This window comes from Nyctibius grandis, chromosome 2 (genome assembly GCF_013368605.1).
Source record: "Nyctibius grandis isolate bNycGra1 chromosome 2, bNycGra1.pri, whole genome shotgun sequence".
In the NCBI taxonomy this organism is placed as follows: Eukaryota; Metazoa; Chordata; class Aves; order Nyctibiiformes; family Nyctibiidae; genus Nyctibius; species Nyctibius grandis.
Window position 1 is genome coordinate 42,249,926 of NC_090659.1, and position 27,027 is coordinate 42,276,952.

The 27,027-nt window shown below is 41.1% G+C and overlaps 1 protein-coding gene across 5 annotated transcripts in view; it reads right to left on the bottom strand.

Annotated features, from left to right (window-relative positions):
- The window catches only part of WWC3 (WWC family member 3), a 107,469-nt gene extending 84,288 nt beyond the window's left edge, over nucleotides 1-23,181 (bottom strand). For 4 of the 5 annotated variants that reach the window (XM_068425098.1, XM_068425099.1, XM_068425097.1 and 1 more), the window contains exon 1: nucleotides 22,708-22,993. In XM_068425098.1, the coding sequence (XP_068281199.1) occupies nucleotides 22,708-22,916 (209 nt within the window). In that variant the 5' untranslated portion in view covers nucleotides 22,917-22,993. Of the gene's footprint in view, nucleotides 1-22,707 lie in introns of all 5 variants that reach the window. The other variant, XM_068425094.1, reaches the window with a different exon arrangement.
- Nucleotides 23,182-27,027: the final 3,846 nt, after the last annotated feature.

The window sequence follows — 27,027 nt, forward strand, 5'->3', positions numbered from 1 at the left end:
TGATTGACCAAACAACCGTTAAAAGAAAGGTGTGCAAAGGGAGACAACTACTGTGTTTTAAGACATATCTTCAACAATATGCTCATTAAAAACTATTTTTTCATAGTAACTGCAATTAAAATCTCCACCCAGCTTCTCTTCTTTTTCTCAAATAAGATCAAGTCTACATTTAATGCAGAGAGCACTTATATGCAACAACAGAAAAGCCACAAAGACATCAGAAATGCAGATTAAATGAACTGCAGGAGAAGCAGAAAAAGGAGAAAAACATTTGCATTTCCAAGAGGCCTGTCTGGTACTGAGTAACAGGCAGGTTGGACAGATGCATTCTGAAGAGAAGTGTGGGTTTAGGTCTCACATATTAGAAATCTAAGCTCTTCTCAGTGCTAGCAGACAGGACATAATGTTTCCTTTACTTAAAATACAGAAAAATACCTGTCCACAGAAACAATATGAAGCCTTGTCAGAGTAACTGTCCCCTGCATTTCACAGCCCTTTGTATTACTAGCAGAGGAAGCATCTAAGCTTTTAGGCTTTTTGTCTCCAATTTACCAACTTTCTTCAAAATTAACCATCAATGGGGCACTCTTGGTCTTTGAAGTGGGGATGGTAGGTGGAACTGTCTCCTGGACTTAGGAGTTGATCAGCCAAATTTGAGACAGGTGGCAAACTTTTCCCAACAATACCAGTTCTTTCCAATTACTGAAAGATCTACTAATTCAGTCTCTGAGTACCTTGAAAAATAAAAAAAATCCACAGTTTTTAGAAGTGTTGTAAACTTGCTTGCTTAGTTGGGTTGATGAACAATGCTTCAGGAGATCCAGTAAAAGGAGGGCATGAAGCAGGCTGAACCACTATTACTATTCCAGACAGCAGATGTCTAATGTGTGCTGAAAACTTTGTGACTAAAGTATGTTTCAGAGACCAAGACTTCAAAAACTTACCACCAGCTCCTCAAAGGCTATTAGAAAGCCCCAGTGAACTGAAAGGGAAATGATGGCGCACAGGAAGGCAGGAGAACGTACAAGCAGGACAGGAAATTCCCAGAAAAACGTGGTAATGACTATTACGCACTTACTCTGCTCCACAGATTTTCATGTTGTATCACTTTCTAAAAACCTTTTACTATTACCCATTAAGCAAGACGACAGCCTCTCATAAGACAGCTGTGGAAAAAGAAACAGGAGTACTCCCTCTTTCCTTCCCCACCTTGTACTTATGCCACAACTGAACAACTAATTTGAAAAAGAGATTTTCTCACTGTTCCTAGACCGCCGCTGCTGCCAGGAAAGCCTGTCTTCTGCCATCACCCTTTGCCTAGCTTCCTTTTGCAGGTCTTACTTCCCCATAAGTGAACTCAGATGTTTACATACATCACCACTCTTGGCTCTTCCCAGCGTTAAATGCACAAGATTCTTATGCACAGGATTTAGATTTTCTGTTTCCATACCGCTGCAGCACGACAGCAAGGAATTACTGAATATGGAAGCTGTCAGAAGAGCAAAGGTCTTCAGCCCATCCCTTCCCTACTCATCGTCATAGTTGAAAGTCTGATCCTAAATTTTTAATGTCCTCAAGAAGTTAACTTCCTTGATAATTTTGCCCTCAAGTTCTAATTAAAGTACAATGAAGATACCACCAGTTAAATAAAATGTTATCATATTGCATTAAATCTATTTCCACCCACCCAAATCAACAAGGTATTTTTAATCACCATCCATCAGCACTGCTTTTCAGCCTATCGGATCATCTTCAATCTCTTTTCAGAACAGCCTTCTGATGCAAGGAGCCTCACTGCACGCCCAGTTGAATCCTGTTGCTGTGCTACATTTTAATGGAAGCCTAAGTTTTACAGATATGACTGGTCTAGACCCCCTCCTTCCTTCTGGATATATATTGAGCAATGCATCTTACTCACAACGAGTTAATGCTTCTAAGTCCTGCAAAAATTAGTTTTATGGAGGTGATTAATTTTCCCTAACTCCTCTCAAGAAAGAAGCAGTAATAAATACACTAATTTAAGACACCAGTCAAGCCTCAAGTGGAATGATAATTGGGGAAGAACACCGATTCCCCCCCCCCCAAAAAAAAAAAAAACACAAAAAAGAAACGCCAAACTCTCTAAAACAGAGAGCTACGTGCAAGGCAGCATATCAACTACCCAAGATATCTCTAAACCACACTGCTTTCTGAGGTGGCACTACAGCAATGCTAAGGGTGGACATCCACAGACGCAAGCACATTTCTACTGACTGAATAATCTGTACTTCTCAAAATTCCAGCAAGCACATAAAAGGGGCACTATTCAGCATTTACTTCTTCCCAGAAAATGAATGCTGATGGGAGCAAAGAATGGGATACCATCATTGTTGCCATAATGTAAATTCAGAATACTTGAAAGGATAACACACAATTTATTGACAACTGAGGCAAAATGATTTCACAATGTAACATTTTATGCAATCCAAGAACAGTATAAAAGTAAACAAAAATGTTTAAAGAGCTCTTGTGTACAGACTGTAATTGCTTTTAAAAGGAAAACAAATTCTACAAATGCAGTTTGTCTAACACACGGTTTAATTTAACAGGTATGAAAGATATTGTGAGATACTGTAAGCACAGACAAGTTCTTCTGGCAACTTTTAACATCCGAACTTTAATGTTGAGAAGAAAAAAAAAAAAAAAAATAATTGTCTTCAGAGATCCACGATTAATTTTATTTTTATTTCTTGCTTCCTTCAAAAGTAGCCATGGAAATAGACTCGCCTTGTCCTCAATAAACAGCTCATCCTCATGTATTTTGTACAATTAAGTCCAGCACATTCCTCCATTGTTTTGAACCTACACCGCTTTGATCTCCAATTTCCAAAACAAGAGAACTACAAAAGCATTCTCAGACACACCTTCCAGATCAGACGTGTGCTTCCTCATATATACACAAATTAATGGCACAAATTACTCTGTTCCCTTTACATTGCTGTTAATCACAAGCTTTTATAAGTGTAAATTTTGACTGTACAAAATACGTAGCTATCTGAACAACGACAAAAAAAAAAAAACCTCCTTTCTTAGTACTATCTCCATCTTTCTTTCCTGGAAGCACACAAATGCCTTCTCAGAGCACTGGGAGCCACCCCAGTCCTCCAGAGCAGAGGGCAGCCGCTTCCTACGCTAGGAGGACCGGCTTCAGCAGTGCCTCTGCCAGCGTCACGCCAGTGTCACCACGCTGCCTCATGGCACACGCTCCTCGAGCTTGCTCCAGCGCACAGGAGTGGGAAGCAGCTCCCGCCTCAGGAGCTGGCACAGGAGCAGCACATGCTGACATGATGCAGTGTCACAGAGGAGAAACTGGAGAGTTACTTCACACTCATTTATAAATACAGTTTTTCCTATTGCACACTGTCAATAGTCACACACATCTTATTAATTTCCAAAGTATTCTGATGACCTTACGGCTATGCTTTCCCCAAACAAAATCACTACAGGCTAAGCTGCCAACCATTCTGTACCGTGGCAGACACCTATTACTCGCCCTCATCAACCTAACACAAAAAACTTTTAACTCAAGCTACATAGCTAAAAGACACAGCTTAACACGAGAGAAAGTACACTTGCAGAAAATGAGAAACATCTACATTTATCGCATTGTGCTTGGCAAGCACAACTGTAATATGAATATGAAGATCAACAAACCCCAACAATTTTTAATACTCCTTAAAAAACGTTATACCTACTGCCTTTGAGAGCAAGGTAGAAAGGACGGGGAAGAGGGAGAGAGAGACCACACCATTTCATCCTCAAATCAAGATTGCTCACTGCTACATTTCTTCCTGGTGTCATCAGCAAAACTTTATTTCAAATATCTAGGCAAAGTAACACAAGATTCAGGAACTGAGGTCTTCTACCTTTGGAAGGCTCTAACTGAAACTGCCGAAGTATCACTGATTTTAGGAAGCGCTTTACAAACGAAAAGCACGAACATTAGCAAACAAAGCCAAAAAGTGAACTGAATCTTTACATTACTCTTGTTTTAGTTGTACTCATACAATCACATTATTCATTTATGATCAGAACACCACCATAACGTTAAGAAATACCGTAATTAGTACCCACCTGAACACCAGATACAACGAGTTTAAAAATAACAGTACACAAAAAAAACATCTGGCAGAGCAGAGAACTGAACACCAGTCTCCCAAATCCCAAACTGGTACCACTGAACCATACTCTCTCCTGCTTTGGAGAAATGTGATTAAAATAGGCAAACAGCATTTTAGGACTGGTATTTCACAACAACTAGAAGAGGAGGTCAGAAAAGGCATTGCAGTAATACAGCCGGGAGACGGGACAATGAGTCTAAAGCAAGATTTTGGAAGACTGGCAATAAAAACTTAAAGGCTCTTTTCTGTTTCTATCAAGTATTGAAAAGAGTAATTTAATTGCCTACTTTGAAGATTCAACTTATCTTTCCAAGTAGCTATTGTGATTGGATTATATTAGAAATCTTCCTGAAGTCATGGCTTTATTTCAAAGATCTTTGTTTAAGATAACTTTGTTATATACAAAATGCTATACTACTGCAAATCAACAGGTAAGAAAGTTATGAATACATTTAACTAACACTGGTGATACATAATATGACAACGCACATTTTATGCATACTTTATAAATACAACCCTACGAGAAATAACTAGCGCCTACAGCTTGCACAAAAAGAATGTTAACTGATCTCTGTGAAGAAAGTAACATTACAGTAAAGATACTGTAAATTCATATAGTAAATTAATTACTCCACACACACACTTCTAGAGTTTGTCTACACCAGGTGTATCCAGCAGACCCAAAGCAGCTCTGCCCTGGCTCCCATGCGTACAGCTTCCAGCTACTTCAGTGTGGCACGGAGCTCCATCTAATATAACCTGGCCTGCACAGGGCTTGTTAGCTCAGGTTCGGTGATGAATTAACCACAGCCACTTGGCTCCCGACCAGCTCAAAGCACGAGCCGAATTTGCAACATAGCATTTAGACACAACTGAGAGCGTCTCATAATGAAATTGCTTACTCACCTTATTCACCTCACTTACTTCATCTAGTGGAATAAACTACTCACCCATATTGCTACACGAAAAGCATTCACATGGAAGATCGAGGGCTCTGTTTATTCACACCCAAGCTTACTGAACTCCAGCTTTTCCAGGTAGAAAAATATGTGCTTAATGAAGGTCAAAACCAAGGTCAACAATCTTTGCTGACAGCAAAACCATTGGCACCCACTACCCTTGGCAGTATTCCACACAATACATGTCTGATCCTTATAAACAAAAAACGACTGCTAACAGCCCCAGGAGGTACATTAATAGCAGGTATCGCACTGATAAACCTTCTGCAGAACTCTGGTTCTCTACTCAAGATTGCACTGTTTGTTCACGCATACAGGGAACCAAACCTAAAAGCCAGGCAGCATACCACAGGCAACGCACCCCAACAGCTACACTGGAAACCAAAATCTGTCTAATGCTTTGTTTCATTTGTGGGGGAATAGCGCATCCATTGCACACACACCACAGAACGATTATAGTTCAAGCCTTTACTAGAAAATCTGGCACACTAATCTCAAGTTGTATTTCTTATTAGGTGAAAATGCCACTTTGTCTTTAGGAATTGGCTTCTGTTTCAATGAACTGGCTGCTAGAAGCTAGCAGACAACAGGGGCATAAAAAAAATCAAGGGCTTGTAGTCCCATCTCCTATAAAAATATGGATGTGTTTTTTATTAATAACATTATTAATTAATAGACCTAAGTCTATTAGTTTTTTTCCATTGATGAGGTTCAAATTTTAGGGAAACCCCCTAGATAATTCAAATACCTGAGAAGTTTTGTGAAAGTAAGAGGCCTTGGAGAACGTGAGAAACCCGTGTTGACACCTAATCAGGTATCAGAAAATCTGCTCACGAGCAAGTGGATACAAATACCCCAAATGCAAGGCAAAAAGCGTCCGGCAGAACTTTCACCTTCCCAGACACTGAAGTCAACCAGCCGTAAGACACAAACCCACAGGAAACCAGACTTCATTAGTTCCCGTACTCACGGAAATACCTGATTTCTATAAACGGTAACATTTTCCACATAACATCTACTGCAAGCTTCTTCAGTATATCAGGCTCAGTACCCTGCAAGGCATCTCCCTGCCCTACCCTAGACATTCACATGCAAGCTACCCAAATGTTTTCCCTTCCAAATGTTATTTTCTTTAAAAATACGTTAAATAGTTCCTGTAAAAATTCACAGCTAGGCCTATTTATGTGACTATTTGCTGGGTGGAACATAGATGCTAAGCTGGAAATACCATAACAGCTGAGTATTTTAACTGGCAACACCCTTGTAATGACATGCCTGTGTGTCATATCAGCTATAGACTCTGCAACCTTACAAATCCGACCTCCCCTAGCTTGAAAAATTAATTTAGCAGGTTTATCAGAATTTCACATGCATGTTTTCACACACATTCTTGCATTAAAAATACCCAAGAGCATTGTATAAAGTGTATATTCATGAGTTTGACGCTTGTCAGTAACGATCTCGGTAGCCAACTCAGGCAGGACGATACACCATCCCTCCAAAATGGGATAAAACTTCTGCGCCACACCATAATACAATTTATGTTAGAGTAATTTTTCTGTAAAATAAAAACCCAAAGTGGAGGTCATACATTGTTTTTAAACACTGAAATGTTATCTCTTTCCAGATAAAAATCAATAGCCTTATTACCTGTACTGTTCCATCAATACAGGTGTGCACTATTTACATAGATTAGCAGTGTTATACAAGGAACTTGGCCTAAATAAGCATAAATTGTATAATAAGGATGCTGCAATTCCTTGTGCATGTAACACTGCTGGGCTTAGGAGATTTTTCTTTCCCGCAAATTTGAAAGCAAACATATGGCAATACATACAAAGAGTATGCTACTTTTTCCTTCACACAGGCACCAGGTACACCCAGAAAAGGCAGGTTCATTCCCAATTTGGGTATTTCCTGATAGTTTGTTGCCACATTTTATAACTTGAACTTTGCTAAGGTTTATTTTGTTGCATTTTGTAAATGTAACAATGAGGGGCGAGGGGAGAACTGAGGTAACATTGTATTCAGTAATCCAGTAGATATCAGCAGTCTTGATTAAAAATATTTCTCCTGATTAAAAGCGACCCACCCATGAGAATCAAAGACCTAGGAATCTGGAGACGTGCCAGTTCATACAATAACTATGTTTATTTCTCTTAATAAATATTTAAGAAACATGACTTGTGGTATTTGATATAACGGAGCCCATGGTTAAAAGGCCTCTCCGGGTGACATAAGCAAATACAGTCTATTCTCTTTATTTGTCCGACTTCTCTTCGACATTCAAGGCTAATCTAGTTTTAGGTCAGGAAAAAGACTGCAGTCTATCATTTTAAACAAACCATTGTAGTAAAACGTGAACAGGAAATTCCTGACTGCACTGCTCAAAGAACAATGATTAGAAAAACAACGCTAGCTCACAAAGTACAAGGAGTCTACGAACTATCACAGGACAGTTGGGGTGGAAAATCATAAAAAATAAAACCCAAAACACACACATATGGTTACCTTGCTCATTTTTTTCTTTTCCCCTGCCACTCCCCACTCACCACCCCAATCTCCCCACCGCGGCCAGGGGTCCTTTGGACCTTGCCAAGGGAGAAACCTTTGGATCCGAAGGGGGAAGAGAGCAGTATATACAGCTCGGGCTGATACCTTGGAAATATCCGGCCTGCGGGAGCTAGCGCAGGCATGCCATTCATTCCACAACATATAAATGCCCTCTTTAGAGCCTCATCTAAGCAGCAGTTTCATTTGGATTTTGAGGCACAGGTCTGCCTTGTTTTTCAATAAGCTGCAAGCTATTTTTACCATGAAAAAAAAAAACAACAACCCACCCAACATTTTAAAAGCGTGCCTGCTAGCACACAGAGACTATATAAAATGGGTAAAACGTGGACTCAGGGAAAATCTCCTGTATTAGCGTTCTATTCATAGCACAGATTTCCCTCTCCTAACAGCAACAAAAAAAACCCTACACAACAAAACCTAAACCCCCGAAACCCCAGAAAAACTCATGTATTTTAAATTCTACCAGGTGTAGGATCTTAAAACGTTCACAAATTCTTTAACCAAAGTGCTCTGACAACTATTTGGAATTTATTCTTGTAAAAGTCTAGACATCTGACCATCTTCACTAATGGGAAGAAAAAACCCGATGTATTCCGAATTTCAGACAGAAATCACAGTGAAGGGGAACTATTTCATTTTTAACATAATGTACTAACATTACATTGAGAGCATATTAATCTGTATAACATTTCAGGAAAATATTTTTTTCTCTATAGGAGACACATCCTAAAAATATCTGGATACAGGCATCAGTATTAAAATCTTCATCTGCTTTGGAAAATAAGCTTCAGAACACATACACAAAAGGCCAAAGACAGAAAAATGAACATATGATCTTGAAAGACTTGCATTTTAAAGAACACCATTCATGGACTGGAGGGCAAGGAGAAAATTTCCACAGCCAGGACACTATCCACAGTTTTGGGGTGTTCCTAATGGAACCACAGTTTTGGACACAGAGTAATTTATTTTTTAAAAAGGACAGAAAAGCTTTTTATAAATGTTCCATAGATTCTAAATGTAAAGAAAAGAAACTTATGGTTGTGATTAAGGTAAAAAATAAACATGATTTTCTTTATCAACTGACTTCAGAAAGAATAAAACAAATATCTGAAGAACAGTGTGGGCAAACGGTCATATGTGCAAAACTTCAAAAACCCCAGATGTTCACATACCGTACATAATTACACAAAGGAGATATTCCAGAAATTTATTACAGTAAGTTTTAACGATAAAGTGAAGCAGCTGTATTTTAAAACAAGAACAACAAAACTTTTTAAAAATTCTGAACCCCTTACATATAAGGCATTAGAAAAAAAAACGTTATCAATATCCTCTTTCAGATACTATTTCCAAAAGAATCAGGTAATGGCCAAAAACCTTCGTACAAGACAGAAACCAGCAAAAGAAGAGAAAGTTTTAACTCAAGGATCCAAATCGAGTCCTGGTCAATACCAACGAAAGCGCACTATTGCCTTAGAGTTGTTTGGCAGATATTGTGAAACAGAAGGGAGGACGTGGCTGACTCCTAGCATGGAGATGTCCAGAGAACAAGATCAGCCACATCATCCTGTTACCAAACAGAAGCCCTGAACAGGCACGGGCAGATCTACAAGATACTCCCAGAAGTAATTTACCTAACACAATATTACAGCATACAGTGGTACAAGAGAGTTCACTCTGTACCTATAACAAGCTCTACATACAAGGCACTTAATATTTCAGAGGAAGGGAGAAGTTGACAAAAATGGACTATTTTCCATAATTACTGGAGTTTTATCTGGTCTGTCAGATTTCCAGAATATTGTGACAAATTTTATGAATGTTTGTTTAAAAAAAAAATACACATATATATCTCTCTCACTTCATCCATATGAACCATCTGGTGTTTTGCCTTTTATTAAGTCATAGAAAGACACCCTATAACCTGGCTTAGCATGAAAACAGGTTTACATCTAAGTTAAACGAAATGTTCAAGGTTTTTTTAGATGTCCTTCTGGGAAAACTTAAGACTTTTTTTTCTAAGCACATGACACTAAAAGAGAAAAAGCTGGGATATCAAAATTTATGCCAAAATTTCCACAGGCTGTTCTGAAAATGTATTAAAAATGAAGGTAGCTGATAATTCCCTAAGACACCCTTGTATGCCTAAGAACAGATTCAGTACAAAGCATTAGGAGGTTCCAAGTGACATTCACAGCCAATGACAGGAAACACTATTGTGTTTTTTCTTTTTTTAAAAAAAAGAAAAAAAAAAAACAACACAAAACCACAACAAAACTGATCATGTCTCTGAAAATCTTCCATAGATCATTTCCCACAAACATTGCTCAATTCCAGCCTTCCAAATTGTAAAGTCAGAATAATGTTTACCAACAGAAGCATCCAGGCTACAGCTGTAAGACAGCTTGTAGATGGTAAGTTACCTGAAATTTCAGATGATTAAATGATATTGCACAAAACATTCACATACTCCTTCCTACACATTTGTGTTTGGATACATGCTCATGGAGTAAAAGGGCTTTTTGCTCTGAAAGCCTTCTATCATGTTTAACTGAAGAAATGTGAAACATGCCTCCAAAACTTCATACAAGTGCATAAAGAAAGCTATTTAAAAAGACAATCAGGAATTTGCAAAGCAGCTTATTTTACAATAAGAAAATAATTCCTGGAACTGGAAATACAGTATCTTCATAGTACCATCAATCAATCAGAATCCAAGAGTCAGCCTGAACATAAACATCTTGACTTTTACTCCAAAAATAGGCTAAAGGGAAAGATTTTTTTAAAAGCAAAAAATTAAAGGGTTTAACAATTTATTGGAAAAAAGTTTGCAGCTATATCTCTTCAAAACAAAAACCCCAAAACAACCCCCCCCCCAAGAAATCCCAACCTACCACTTTAACACTGCTTAAGACAAATATGCAGGGTTCAGCAGTTAATTTTTTTCCTCAACATCATCATCTTCCTGAATAGAAGGCACTTAACTAACAGACTTCAAGAACAGTAATCATGCTCCACACTGCAGATCAATTTAAAGGGACTTACCTGAAACTAGCCATTCATTAAGATAAAAAAAAAAAGCTGCTTAAATTCAGTGCATTATATGGTGTTATGAGAAATCAAGAAGTTTAGCTGAATCAGTACCCAAGACTCTCAAAGTGTAGAGAACTATTAAACACAAACAACATAAAAGGAAGGATCAGGCCAAGCCCTAGGATCTCTCTGCCTCTGTGCATATTCCCCTTGACTAAAGCAAAAGGCTTAAGAAATCTGGTATTTCTTGGATTCCTGTATAAGTATGTTGTATCCACTTTTGATTAATACACGTAACTGGAGAGTCACTTATTTCTGAAGTCCTGGATATAACCAAGTACATTAAAATACTGGACCATGTGTGCATTAAGCTGTGGTTTCCAAGGCTTGAGAACTAAGCAAAATTAAAAAGAAATTTCCACAACAGATCTTCCTCTTGATGACATGAGATTTACTCCCAAAGTTCCCCTAGAGCCAACACACATTTATGGCTAACCAGTCTAGACGCAAAGTACAGCTGATCATACCTGACCATTTTTAATTAAAATGCTTTTACCTTCCTTTGGGGAAAAATAATTTTTTAAAACCTCTGTGAAACAGAGAGATTTAGTCAAAACGATGTCTTTTGCCGTACAGACGAGACAGCCGCATCAAAAATCAAACTGCAATTAAGAAGTAGGCTACAATGGATTATCAAAGTGCTTCTAAACCAAGAATTCACTGTCTGAAGCATTATCAAATGAAGACACTGGAAGCTCACATGCATAGGTATATTTAGAGAAGGACTGTATTTGATTACTCAAGAGGAATCTCAAGACACAAGCAATTAGACCATCATTTCAAAGGCGAGCATTTTTAACCATCTTTCTGCAAGCTGGTACCAGTAAATATCTTTATAAACAAATAATTCTATAATTTACTTGGTCCAACTGAGCAGCTCCATTAAACAAGAAGTGGAATTCAAAAGCCTGTGCAGAGTGTTGAGCACATGGTGCCTATTTATCACAAATCTCAGTACACCCATAGCCACAAGAGCACCACTAGGTTTTTCCTTGAATAAACTATGAGCTGGCAGAAAAGTAAAGATAAGACAACTCAAACCAACACAAAGTAGCATACACTTCTTTTAATTTGTCATCACTCAGTACACTGCATACAGCTGGAAATAAGCATATGAATACGCAACGAATACATGTTCTTTAAATGAATTTTGACAAATTGTCTATTGCATTTCCAGTCTTTACATGCATTTCCACGTACTTTTTTTTATTATATAAAGGAGAGGTCAGTTACGCTTTCTCTAGCTCCTAATGGATAATCATCAGGTCAATTTGTGTTAGTCATCAACTATAGTGTTAGAGACTATTTAGATACTACTAAAACTGATCTATGATCCAACAGCCATGATGGTCACTAAATCAATTTTTCTTGGGTTTTCTGGTTAACTTATTCTGAAGTTTGAGGTCCGGGGATTTTACCTACGTGCCATATTATATCTTTAATACTGAGAGTCTTAGTCTTATCCACAAGATGTAATCAGGGGGAAGCAGAAGACACACAAGTGTTTAAACAGTAATTTCCAAACACATGCAATACTTTCTCCATCTACTAATTATCCCTATATAGCCAAAAAAAAAAAAACAATGGTAGTTTACTTTTTATTCTGAAATTCTCTTTTAAGCATGCACGGAATTGCTGTTCAAGCCAAGTAACTTTGGACTGTATCCTCCTTTGAGAAGTGTGTCACAATTTGTTTATGCTATAGAGTTAGATAATTATGTAGTACTTCAGCTGCCTTCCCAAACATGGATAAGCCACTCTTTCTAAGAACGTGTTGTGTATTAAGGTTTTTAAAACTCATATTTTTAGCTGTTTAAACTGTAATCCAAGATTAAATAAATCAATTCTGAAATATGCATTTTCAGCTTTGATACCAAACTTTGCATTTTGCCATAAAGAATCCTAATCACTGTGTGTGTGAAAGAGCTTCAGCCTAAGTACAATATAAATCAAATAGTTTCAACAAGATTCTCCATAGATATTTCAACTTGAAAATAACTCTTTCAGAAAGCTATGAAAGATAGCCTTTGATTCTCTGTTGCTGGTTCAAGGGTGTTGATATCACTGCACTTTATTTTTGTCCCATTGCCAATTAAATATACTGAAATAGAAAAGTCTTTGAAAACAAAAATAAAAAACCTAGTCACTTCAGTTTTTGATATTCACTAATTCAGCCCTTGATGGCAACCAGCTCCTTCAGCCAACAGAGCTAACAGTACAGCACAGAATTGCCTCCATCCTGCAAACCACAGGGAGACCACCAAGCTCATCACTGGATGCAAGAGCCTTTCCTACTCCAGCAAACGACCACAAAAAGGCAGAGAAACAAACTGAGAAATACTCCAGCTTATTTGATCATGCAACATATATCTAGAGCAAGCCTTGCCAGAAGGCTAGCTGTACTAAATGGCTGACTCAAACGATCCAATGGGCCATTAAAAGTGACAAATCATGTCTTGCCATGCTTTTAGCACACCCTAATTGTACTAAGTCCAAATTAATTTTCCTGTCTGGAACAGAATCAAGAAATGATCAAGACCCTTGTAGCATGGCAGAACAAAGCGTACCTCCCCATGCCCTTGCCATTAATGACCAGTTAAGAACTGAGGGATTTATCTCCACAAAACAGGTCTGGGATTGGTAGCAAGGCAAAAAAAAACAACATCAAGGTCCCTGTTCCTCTCCATAAGCAGAGCAACAAAAGTTTTGTTCATCTAATTCAAATATTACAACTTCCTCCTCTACAACCTGGCAATTTCAACCTTGATCCATTCAGGTCTCTTAAAAAGTTCTCCAGTCACACTGTCACAATCTTTTGATGAGTTATAGCTCCAAACACTGGTGATGAAGCCACCTTCCAAGTCCCCCCAGTAGCTGCTATGTAATTTTTGTTATTACCTCAACATGCCTTTTCATGCTCCACCCTTCCCCAGTCACACCCTACACCTCTACACCAAACCAAAATCCTCCTCGCATCTAGCTGATCTTATACTCAGTTCCCTCTCGCACACACCTCTAAGGTACCACACTGCTGATATCCTCCCCAGACACCCATCTGGTCCTACATCCAGTTCTCTCACACACTAACTTCATGCCCTGCCAGTGATGGCAATGCTCACCACTGACTTCACCAAATCTTTCATGAGTGTTTCCAAGCTGCTGCTGCTACCCAAACTCAGTCCCCAAATTGGTTCTGCTGCTTGTAGCCCTCTCACTTCTTAATAGCCACTTCAGTGCTGCTACTCGACTGAAAAACTGACTCTGACACCTATTTAATTGACTTCTGTTGGCTTTTATACATCCACCTTATGTCTGAAAAGTGAATCCTTCCATTTTAAACATAACCTGAAGCTTATTCAGAGTTTTACTATGGAGGTATTTTAAAAATCAGTAGTCAGGACTGCCATTCACAAAGTGGATTTACTCAAAGAAGGTTTTAAACTGACTCATCGCTTTTGGCTAATCCAATTCTTTATTGAATTAAAGTTAATTGACATAAGCCACTTAAATACTCATCTGCCCTGAAGGTTAAGTCATCTTAGGGAACTAAACTGGCTGAAAACCACCCTCCCCAAAAAGAGACAAATGAAATACTGCATAAAGGTTCTTTTGCTAATTTGACTTACCCTAAGGTCAGATAAGCACTGGTCCCAGTGCAAGAGAAGGACGAGACCATGTGGCTGGTGGGGAGGACACTGCTGCTTTTGGCAGCAGCTAACTAGTAGCTCAGGGGTGCTGCATTGCGAAACCTTGCTGAGCGTGCACGCTGCTCTGCCAAGGCAGGCAGAGAGGTAGGGACAGTACCTAGAGCGCGTTTTCTTTAGCTAGCTTTTTTCAACCAGAAACAAGTTGAAGATTACTTAAAAGCTGCGATACTGGCTGGCTTTGCTGGTCAATGTGAACTGTCACATCTGCAAGAGATAAGATATTCAGGAAGTTCTATTTTTAACTGTAGGCAGAAAAAGTAATAGTTTTACTTTGTTTCACCAAAATATCAACTAAATACTTCTGTTTGGCCTCAGAATTTTACAAAGCTCTACTTTCTGGTAAACAACACAAAATCATAAGCCAACATTACATTTAACAGACACCTTTGTGAAGCTTCTTAAGAGGACTTTACTATAGATAAGTTTCTAATTTTTTTTTTTTATTGCCTACAAGTCATTTTTTCTTATGTTTGCACAGTGCTGTCACTATATTTACATTCACTAAAAATACAAAGTTGTTATCTCTCAAACTAAACTTATCACTAGAATCCAAGCCTAAATTGTAATTTTTTCTCCAGATAACAGAACTTAAAACCCAGCCCCAGCCTTGTGACATTTCAAATCTTGCATTCTCATACGTGCAGATTATAGATCCTGAAAAGCAGACACTTTCCCCCCACACTATGTTAATGCATATACCCGATTTTCTTTTACCAATGCTTGGTGCTGTTTAATGACAATAAATACAACCGTTACGCCTACACTGACGCAGATATACATTGATTTACACATACAAGAAATCGGAAAGTACCTTTTCTGACAGTTTTGAGCACTGACAACATCCGACAGATCACGGTTTCTCAGTTTATAAGATCCAATTCGTATGTGAGGCAACCAATACAGAACTCTTCAAGAAAAAGCCCTCACAAGATCTTCATCACATTGCTGTAACACACTGAAGTCACAAGTGCTAATTTAGTCCTTTCTAGTATGCACACAAATACAATAAGGCAGGTGTCTGCATTCACTATTTAATTGCTGAAAACACTTCCATTTAGAGGTTAAAAACTACACATGCACACAAAATAACCTTCACCTTTTACAAAATGCTTAACAGCGTTTTTTTCTTAATGAGGTTACCATGGCTCAATAGCTGTTCTGATGCTTTAGCACATATGCATTAGATCTTGCAGTTTTATGCTACCTAAGCTAGATTTTCAAAGTATATCTATTTTAACCAATAAAAACCAATTAAGTAAACCATAATTAATTACTACTGTACTATAAGGAAAACCTTTCACCTTCAGGAAGAAAGAGTGGATGCCTCCCACCTCTACTTTCTGAGACACTGAAATACTACTGAAAACATCTATACACCTCAGTGACTGGAGATGTAGCACTCATTTTTAACAACGTTGAATCACAGGAGTAGTTTATCAGAAAACATGAATGCTCACTTCATACAGGCATTGCTTTTTCCAAAGCAACATGAATCTGACAAGAAATTAAAAGCTACTTTTTTAAAACATTTAAATCAGAGAGCTGAGATCAAGAAGAAAAAAAAAAAGCAATAATTTAAAAATGTTTACCGTGAAATCAGCTGGTTAACATTTACTTGTTATCAGAATCTATCAATCAAATGAAAGATTCAGCTTGAAAAACATACCTAATACTAACTAACATGAATTCTAGGATGCTTGCGCCTACAATTCATTTTTAATTATAAGCTTTTTCTTGGAAGTCAGTCACAACGTAAAGTTAAATATCTGCCTATTCGAAAACCTACAGACCAGAATGAAAAAAAAATATGACTGTATCTCCCTCCTGAAAGGCAGAGAAGATTTATGATGGCATATATGTATGGGTGAAACTTTCAAAACAAATGTCAGCTACAGCATGCCTTTAAAAATATTACTGATTTATTCTGAACAAGAACTAAAGTACAAATATGTGCAGATTGCCCAGGGAGGCTTGGGGCACCGCAGCCCTTTCTCAACACCGTGTGCTGCAGCATGTATTCCCAGTCACATGCCAAGAGAGCAGTCGCACAGCTGCACAGCTTTCCCATCCACGCTGTGGCTGCATCCAGGCTTGACATTTGCACAGAAAATTCAAAACATCTGGATCTCAAGCACTGCTTCGTATGCAATGTTTTTCATACAAATTCTATCAAGCCCAATGTATTCACTGCTAACTTGAGGTAATCAAATGATGCAACTGCAGTGACCCAGACGCCTCGAGTGACAGGGATAAATTTGATTTCTTCCTTGCTGTGTTAAGAGGAACAACCAGATAGAGAAGCTCTCCACTTTCTAATGAAAGGATGGCTGCTCTGCCAATCCTTATGAGATACATTTAGCTATATATATTATATATAGGTCAAATGATATATCGCACAATGGAGGCACTAAAAATAGATGGCCATAGACAATGAGACTTCAAGAGATAGCTGACAAATCATGAAAAAAAATGAATTAGATAATTTAATCTAGAGAGCTAAAGGAGTGGAAAAACTACTCTGACATTTAATATCTTACTATTAAAAATATATCATATTTCTGGGTTCAACTTCTGACTATCAGATATTATTATAAATCTACCAAACAAAAGAGCTCTTAAGTCTCCAGTATCATCTGGTTTTATGAACAGTACTTAAACCGCTTCTTTAACACCTCTTCAGCTGAATAAATTCAGCTCTTTTTCTCTCATGGGAGAGAATATTTTCCAGATCCATATTCATTCAATTTTAATTTTTTTTTCCTTCACAATCATCTCCATCTCTTGTGAGCTTGGCACTGACTGCCTAGAGAGCCTATTGATAAAATCACAACCAAATTAGTGTTTCAGTAGTTCTGCTCCCCTTTAAACACTTTCAAAGCATCACTTCTAAAGATACATTTCTGTACCCTACAGGTTACATGTTGTGTTTTATGTCAATAGTCTGCATCACAGTCAGATAAAAGCATGTGATTTAAATCTGTCCAGTCATCGCAATGTTTTCAGAGGGAATATTAAAATAACGATCAACAATCACTTTGTTTTCTTCCCATTCCACAAATAGCTTTAGTTCAAAACAAAATCATGTGTTAACACAGTTGATAATCAAAATACAACAAAAAGGAAGTAGATGCAAAAAGTCTGAAAACACATACAAACTTGAAGCAAACTTTCAGAAATGGCAGTGGTACTAACTATCCTGTTGCCTTCATCTTTCTGATGCTTTGGAAGAGAAGTATTTGAATTCTAATACTGAATGACACTAATTGCAACTGTCAGTGCAGGGGTTTAAGCCAGGCCCAGAAAAATGCTATTTGTGAAAAATCTGTATTTAAATGCTTCTTCTGATTGTCTTTGGGTTGCTGAGTAATTTCAACTGGACAGATACAATCCAATACTCTCGGAGATATTCTCTTGCCTTGACAAAGAGGCCACTGCCTTTCTAAGCATATCACGCACCGGTGCGCCAAAAGATCCTTTGCCTCGCTGAAGAGAGGCACATCTTCCAATTTCGGAAAAAAACTTTAGAAGTGATTCTCATCCACTTCACAGCCCTCTGATCTGGCCTCAGAGTTTCTCCTCTCCACGTATCAAATAAGGCAAGAAAATATATGAAAAAGTAGTTTGTCACTAAAAATGCCCTCCTAATACATAACAAGAAGTAATTAAGCAACATAAGTCTGCAATTTTCTAGCTTTGAATATTGACATGAACATTCTCTTGATTTAAGCTTCTTACTTGCAATCTCCTATTCCTTTATAAAACCAAACCGGGGAAAGAGAAATCGCATCGTGCAGCACCACACTGCCATGTGGGTTCGAACACCTCGCTTCGCCACTTGCCGTAACAGAGGAAGCAATAGTAGTAAAGGACTGTCTCTGTCCTACCCCACAGAGAAAAGAGGCAAACTGCGTAATACAGACACTTGCTAAAAGCAAATAAATGATGAGAATGGTAAGTCCTGAAATAGTTCGGCAAAACACAGCCAGCACTTCTGGACTTTTCTGCCATTATTCACTTGAGCATTTCTACTCTGCACCCCTAATAGCATAATTACCTGCCTAGTGACTTTCCTAGGCTGACTCGTTTCAAGCCCACCAGCCTTTCCCGCTTATTTCCAATCTCTACAATTTTGATTTTTCATCAGTCTCCTTGTCCAGCACATCTTACACTTCCTGACCCCTGTCCTCAAATTTCACACATAGTTCTTATATTTCACCTTCCAACTATCTTCCCTTCTTCACCTACACTTTGCACGCTGCCTCGCATGCGTATTTTCTGACTCTGAAGATTCCTCATCCAAACTCAATGCTCCTTCTTTTCCCTCGGGGTTCCCTGTACAGCCAAGAAAAGATCTGACACCCTCACACCCTGAACCCTCACCAGACCGGTTTCTTCTTACCTGTTTTTCCCTGCCCTACTAGTTTTCAGTCCAGTTCCCCTACTTTTTTCTTCCCAGGCTTCAGGTACCATCCTCCTTCTCCCTACCCCCAACTCCCAATTGCTTTGCTTTCCACACCCTACCAAATTTTCCTCCCCTCTGTTAAATTCCAACGCCAACTCCACTTGTTCCCATACTCCTTGTGCCAACCCACCTCCTCTACAAGACGAGGGTTTTTCTCCTGTACTTAAATTAACCAGCTTTTAGGTCTCAGAATTAAGAAGTTGATGAGGACACAGGCCACAAGCACTCCCTGATTTCAATTAACATACCAGCAGTCCAGCTCGCAGCAAGTTTCTGCAAATGCAGCTGCTAAAAACTAAGTTTAACCCAGCCCAACCTGATGTTTCAATGCCTCCCAAACTGACCCAAATGGATGATTTCTCCATGCAAAAACACTGCTACACCTTACAAGTTTAAAATTCTCACTCCAAAACAAGATCATTTAAATCTTCAAACAAACAAGACAACTCACATTAAGAAGCTGAAGGAAACACTCCCTCTCCTCTAGCATTGTTCAAAAAAACTAACGTATTTTAGCTGAATTTTCCACATACAACAAATCTAACAAGACTCACCAGCTTGGAAAGCTCTCGCCAAACTCCAACAGTTTTGGCTAAGCTCTAATCACTTGAAAACAGTCTTGTAACAAACAGCAACAGTAGTAAGATCCTTGGTGCCACAAGGATCATCAATATCAACCACAAACATAGTCAGTCTTTTATAAGATCATTTACAATCCCCAGTTATTGACCAGAATCTCAATATAGCAAGTACTGTGCAAACATAAGATAAAAAGGCAGTTCACTTTGTTGAAGAACTTGCAATCTATTAAGATAAAAGATGACTACTACCGCAAGATGAAAACAAGCACTGCATGGCTCTGTTCTGAGATCTATGGGATCTGCTAGACAACCATCCACCATCTATTCATTCATTACACACCATCTGCACAGATCAACACAGTATCTTCCCCAACCTAACCACTGATTCAATACCAAAGATAAGATGCTTCTGAAATCTGCTCATTTTATCACTCTCCTACTATTCTGCCTCTTTTTTCTTACCATAGAAAATCATAAGCTATCCACTTTTGAGTCCTTTATCCCCTCTCACTTATTATTTTGACTTACCTCCCTTGCCCTTGTCACCTTCTCTTTCCCAAACTCCAAAATCCTTTATATAGCACATTTCTCCTCCCTCAACTTCTCCCATTAGTATTTCCTTCTCTTCTTGGCTTCAATAGGAAAAAAAGTTGGGGAGGCAGGAGATTTTTGTTTTGGTTTGGTTTGGTTTTTTTTAACCGAATAGCTGCTTCAAATTAAATTTTCTAACCAAATTATACAATAGGCTGGGAAATCTCAGGGGGAATGTTGAAAAGAAAAACAAACTGATAAGCACCAGCTACAGGGAAAGAGGAGCCTGTAGGGATGCTTATGACACTACTGCCCACAGGAAAGCTCGGAGGTGCTGATTCTGAGAGCCCTGATCAAGTGCAGCATGGCCTGAGGTCCCATAGTTTTGTCCAGTTCCTCCTGGATAGAAGCAAAACCACTCAAACACAGAAATGGGGGGCTGATATCTGTCGCTCTGTGCCAAATTCAAAATGCTGAGGTACATATGATACAAGTAGGTTATTCTGCCCTCCACTTTTTCAAATACTGTTTGCAAAAATACAGGTTTGGTATCATTTCCCTGCTGCTCTGACCTTTCTTTCCCAAACTTTGGCAGAACACAACTAACCTGATCCTTTCCTACTTTGCTGCTGCCCACGGGAATCTGAATAGCCGCAATGAAAACCAAAAAGACTGGTCACTTTCCACTACACAGAAGAACACAGACATCTCACTAAAGTAACAACAGTAGTCTATTCTCAACTAGAGATTAACTCTGGAATCATAAAACTAGCTTCTGCTACTTGAATTCTGTAGAAACTACCAACATGTGCTCATGAAAACGTCATGTTTTTTTCTGTCTGCCCCAATGTGTCTCAATCTCTGCTCTACAGCCTGTTCTTACCCAATGTGAAAAAAAAAAATTAAGTTTAAACATTGGTGTAAAATATTTAGACAATTTTTCAAGCATCGTGTGGCATTTCAATCATTTCTTCAAAACACAAAGTCACAATTTTAGCAATACTATTTAAGTTGAACGGTAACTGAATTTAAACACCGCAGTAAATGGCTAAATCCTTTTGGTTATTGTCTGTATGCAAGATATTCCAGAATACAAAACCGCAAACCCTCTAAAATTTAATGGAAAGGATGACATGCAAACAAGTCACAGGCACATTGTTATGCCATCGGTTACCTTTAAAACAGCATATTACAAGTAAGCGAACATTAAAATGCATATACATGTTGTAGAAAAATGTGCTATCTAAAGCATACTAACAAATATTCAATGCCTCAGCAAAAAAAATACGTGCATACCTAAGTATGTCTAAACAACAAAAGACCTTGATCTGGTAGGTAAATATTTAGGCTATTTAAACAGTTATGTATCATTGTGCAAGACGGCAGGAATCGCTCAAACTACTACAGTCTTTAACCCAGACTGTGCTTAAATGTTTCTGTGGCCTGCTTAACATTCCAGGCGTACTTCTGGCAAGGTAACTCTGGCTGAGGTTCAAACTGTCCTTGTCCAACTTTCACTTACTATAAAAACATTGTTTAATATAGAAAAGTATACACAGAGACATATGTTTCTTATTTCACAGACACCTAGCATACTGACACTTGTGTTCATCAGCTCCGCGTGGAAGTTTTTAGGCGAACACTTGCAAGTGAGGTTGTATTTACCAGGCAGTACCCGCTATGGATAGTCCACGCTTCCACCAGTTTTAAGCTATGACACTTAACTATTGCTTATAACGCAGTATCTGCTGAAATATGTAAACCCTGTCTGTATTTATTCTCTCTAATTAAAACGAAAAGGCCCAACCCAACCTTACCACGCACCGCCAGGCCCGAAAGACGTGAAAACACTACCCCAAAAGAACGCAGAAGACGGGTTAATTTGTAGCAGACGGCGTATTTGTCAAATTAGCTGCAGGAATTTACCGGTTTGCTTACCTCCACGCAGCGTTATCTTTTATGAGGAGGTAATCTACCAAATTACTTCAGCATGCCTCCAGCCTGCTGCTGCCAATTAGTTCAGCCCGGCTAATAAATCAGGATGGCCAAGCCATTCGGTTACAGTGGGGATAGTCCAGTATTTGAGGAGTATAAACAGAGGCGGTATGTTCCTGTCTGCCTCATCTTCCCCCCACACAGAGACAGCACTCGGCCTGAGTGGGGAAAAAATGGGCAAAAAAAGCCTTCTTTCCCGTTTTTTTTTTTAATCTAATTTAACACTAACACTGACGGCAAACTCGTCAGCCGCTGGGGTAGGGGCTCTGCCCCTCAGGTCTCCACACGCATCGGCCGAGGAGGGCCGGTGTGACAGGGCCTCCCTAGCCCGGCCCGCCTTCCCGCCTCGGGGCGAAGTGAGGCGAGGCGGAGCGCCCCGCCGACAGCGGCACCGGCGGCCCCACCGCCCACACCCTCCCCGCGGCCACGGCCGGGGGAAGGAAAATGTCGCCGACGGGCCCGGCCCCGCCGCCGAGGGGGAAAGGGCGCGGAGACAGGGCCTCTCCGAGGCCTCCCCGTCCCCCTCTCTCCGCGCCCTCTCCCCCCCGGCGGCCGTGCCGGCGCCCGGCGGAGTGAACCGGGCTCGGGCCCTCCTTCCCCCGGGATCTCCCTCGTCCGCCGGCGGCTCCCTCCCGCCCTTACCTGTCCCGGGGATCGATCCACGAGGTCTGCCGGGTGTTATGGTCGATGTAAAAAACTCGCCCGTCGAAGTCCCTCGCTTCCTCCCAGCCGGCGGGCAGCGGTAGCTCCGAGCTCTCCCGGCCCCGCTGCCCGCCCGCCGGCGGCCCGCCGCCCTGTCCCGCCGCCACTTGCTGCTGCCGCCGCCGTCTACCGCCACTCAACCACGGCATGGCCGCTCCGCCGCCGGGCCGCCGCCGGCGCCCAGCTTCGGCCGAAACCCGCTCCCCGCCCGCCGCCGCCGGGGCAGCTCCCGTCCCGCCCGGGCCGCGGCCGCCCGCCGCCTCCTCCTCCTCCTCTTCTTCCTCCTCCAGCACTAACAGGCAGCCCCGCAGAGAGCGGGACTCGGGCGGCTCCGGCTGCGCCGCGCCGGGCTCATCCTCCCCCGCGCAAGCCCCGCTCCGCGCCGGGACCAGCCCCGCCGCGCTTTCTAACCCCGCCCGGGACCTGCCCCGCGCCGCCGCGGCTCCCAGCCCCCGAGCTCGGCCCGCCGGCCCGAGCGCCCCCGCCCCGCCGCTCAGCAGCGCCCCGCCGTCGCCTCCCCCCGCTCCCGCCCGGCGCCTGCCCCGGCCATCTTCCCTCCCTCCCTCTGCCAGGGCCCGGCCCCCACCTCCACCCCGCTCGGCTGTTCCCACGCCGCGGAGGGCCGGGCCAGGGGAAGGGGCCGGAGCGGGAGGGTCCCTCTCCGGCCCCTTTCCCCGGCCCGGTGTGCGGGGGAGGAGGGAAGCGGCGAGGCCCGCCCGGGCGGCCGCACCCCGCGGCGCGGAAGCCGGGCCCAAACCCAGACACGTCGGCTACGGAAAGAGGTCGGCAGCCCTCCCGCCTGCGCCCGGGCCGGGGGAGGGTGGCTGCGGCCCCACCGAGGCCCATCCTGTCCTGCCCCGGGGCCTGTGCTCTGCCACGGCTCGTTGGGGACCGGGGGAGCGAAGGAAGAGGGGAGCCATGCCCGGCTTTCGGGGGGTCATGCATCCCTCCGTGCCCACCCGAAAAACCTCGGGGGTGCTGAGCAATCTGGATGCGTGTAGGGACGTGGGGAAGGGACAGAGCTCCTCTGCAGGGCCAGGAAAGGTGACGGAGGAGAGGTGTTGAAGACCACGAGTCACAGCGATCACGCTGTTTCAATGCTTGGATAATGGATGGTGGAACAATATACACCCGACTTGCTTGACATCTCAACCCGGTCCCTTAACCTCATCCTGTAGAGCAAAAAGCAGCTGGGTCTGATTTGACCTGAGCCTGCTGGAGACCGCAATACAGAGTTCCATCTACCACCTAGCATTAAATTCCCCAAAACTTAGTTAGAACTGAGTTAAAGTTGGCCTGTGGTACTCCGTGCCTTTCCAGGAGGCTGACTTCAGCTAAACCTTTGAAAATCTGGAATTAAAGAGTTAAGGTAATGCAGCCTAAGCTTCTGAAAACTAGGAAAGGAGTTAACAATATATTCACAAACAACCTTGACTCAGCCCCCTGAAACTGGCAATACTCTACCAGGGATTATATTGCAATTGCAATTATGTTCCACTTGCATTCAACATTTTAAGTTACAGCTCTATGAACATTAATTGCTGCAGAGTGGTTATAAATGCAGGAAATTAGGACTTTTGCTCCTGACTTCTTAGGCCTTTCTCTCTCCTCTTTCTTTTATTCCCCCCCAAACCATTAGCTATCAAAGAACAGAACTGTGCATGAGAGAGGCAGTATAGATAATAGGACAGATGGGGCATTTTACGTATGTTTCGTAGGTTATTTCAATAGGAGTAGACTGGAGTGTTCTTCCCGGGACTGTCGTCAGTAGTGAGGTTTGATAGGAGAGTAATACGTGGATTTAGTGATGAAAGCAAAGCAGCGTATGAAGCTCTGAGGGCAATAGTGAAATAAATTAAAAATGTGGTAAAGGTGTAAAATTTAGCAAATGTGAGGTTGTAGATCTGATCTTCAAAAGCACAACAGCTTATGTTTGGATCAGCTCATCTCAACAGAGGTTTTCCTTCAGCAAAGACTGGGTGTTCAACTGTCTCATATTGTCTCGAGCATTCATCAGGATCTCCAGGAGCAAGGTGCTGCTTGTGTGCTACGATGTTTTTGAGGCGTATTTCAAAGAGTGCAGAGTTAAGGCACAGTACAAATTAGATATTTTTCAGCACTTGCAGTTTCTATTATTCTAAGTATGTCTCCTAGGTTTTCAGAGGTTTTATTTAGCAAAGTAGGCATTCTCAAATGGCCAAGGTCTATGTTAACAACATTTTGGGACATTGGATTTTCTTGTTTAAAAAAAACCCAAACTGTCCTCTGTGCACCACAGCTCAACTCTCCCTTCATTGCTTTTAAGGTCTTTGCAGCAATTGCCTTAGCACAATGTCTGTAGAGCACAGCGCCATGCCAAGACACTGGACTAGTTCATTATACCTGGAAGCAGTAGAGCCAGGTTGCTGTAACAATCCACCAAGACTAATTAGCCCTGCTGAGAATATGTGCAGCATCGCCCTCCAGCATGGGCTGGTTCTTCCTCATCGGTCCCCAGAGTCCCAAGAGAGGGTCAAGCTTCAGTGAAGAACCTACAGACTGAGGTTGCAGAAACAGTGTGGGACTGACCATGGAGGCAGAAAAAAAATTTCAAATGAGGGTGGAGAGCTCAACACAGCAGTGGGCGAGAGGGGAAATGATGGGACTAAATGTGGAACATTTTGTTCAGCTCATAGCCCTTTGACTAAGTTCTTGTCCTAACTTTGGCAAATTGCTCCAGGTTAGAGCCAGAAAAGGACTTGGCTGGGCTGTGGTTTCTCAGGCAGAATTATGATGCACATGTTCTGTGTAAAACATGAGTTTTGTGTCCAGCGTGGCCTGGATCTCATGGATTCATTATAAATGCAGCTGAGGATGCCTATGCCGCTGTGTAAAGGACAGGTCTAAGATTTTCAGGTGCACTGTAGCTGCTTCTGCAACTGATAGGTTACATCTCCCTAAGTCATGAACAAACATGAAAAAAATCCTTAGCTTCTGCCTGGGAAAAGTTTGCAGGCTAAATATGAGAACATGTCCTAAAACCCTCAGATTTAAAATTGTCCTAGACTTCAGATTTAAGTTTTAGGCTCTCCTGTGTTTAGAAAAATCATTAGCTTTGGTTAGGAGATGAAGCTTCATAAATGCTCGTGAATAAAGGTGTTGAAAAACCTGATTCCAAGAATCCAGCCAACTGTGCACAGAGCAGCCTACAGTAACCAGTAGGAAAAGATAGGGCTAGCAGTTGCCTCATGAGAACAGAAACTCCCTCTGTCTGCATCACGCTCATGCCAAGATGCCAGGCAGGAACTCTCAATTATTTTTCAGGCCAGAATGGTACCCTTCCTTGGGTGTTACCTCATCCTTCTGCCTGTTCCTCAGGAGGAAATGAACAAAGCATTCAAGGAGCCAAGGATTATTTTTGGGTAACATGAAAAGGCAAGAAGAGAAGAACCTGAAAAAGTCACTGTAGTTTTCATGCCAAAGCACTAATTTGCAATGCATTCTGTGCCATCCTTACCCTACAATGAAACCCTCCTGAGCCTGCATCACTGCTCCCTCCCTTTTATTTTCCTTCCTCTTCAATGCCTGTTATGTTTCAAGAGGGTAAAGGGAAAGAGGGGGTTGGAGAACCTGGTGTAACACAGCATATCTCTGTTTTGGTTGCAGAAAGAAACCCCTCTGCCCAACAAAGACAACCTGCATAGTATGGAACAAGTAATAACACGGAAGATTTCGACTTAGAAGAGATAGAAGTCTGCCACAGGAAATTAAATGCTTACAGTGCATATTTTAATCAATGTGCAGAAACGCCAATATATCATATTTTGTATAAAGTTACATCGACATAAATTTACACCAGTCCCTTGTTTCACTTATATCTTTTCCATATATATAAAATACAGATCTCAGTTCTCATGTATTTCACACACCTTCATTCCACACCTGTTTTCCTTTCCTTCCATTTTTTCCACCCACAAACATTGCTCACTCGTTCACTCATTCCTCAGGCACACCTGTTCCCATTAACTCAAAATTGCATAAGTAGCTTTTCTTCCTGTACCCTCCCTTGCCATCTTCAGTGTTTATAATCACAGATTCTACCTACACATTTTTCTCTGTTATACATGCTTTTATACCCAGGACCATAATTGATATCACAACATTTTCCATAGAAAATGTAGATAACATTTCCCGCTGTAGGTTGTAGATAACAAGTTCTAACTTTCCTACTGTCCACAGGAAAAGCCCTTAATTCTGCATAAAAATCCCAAACTCATTTTG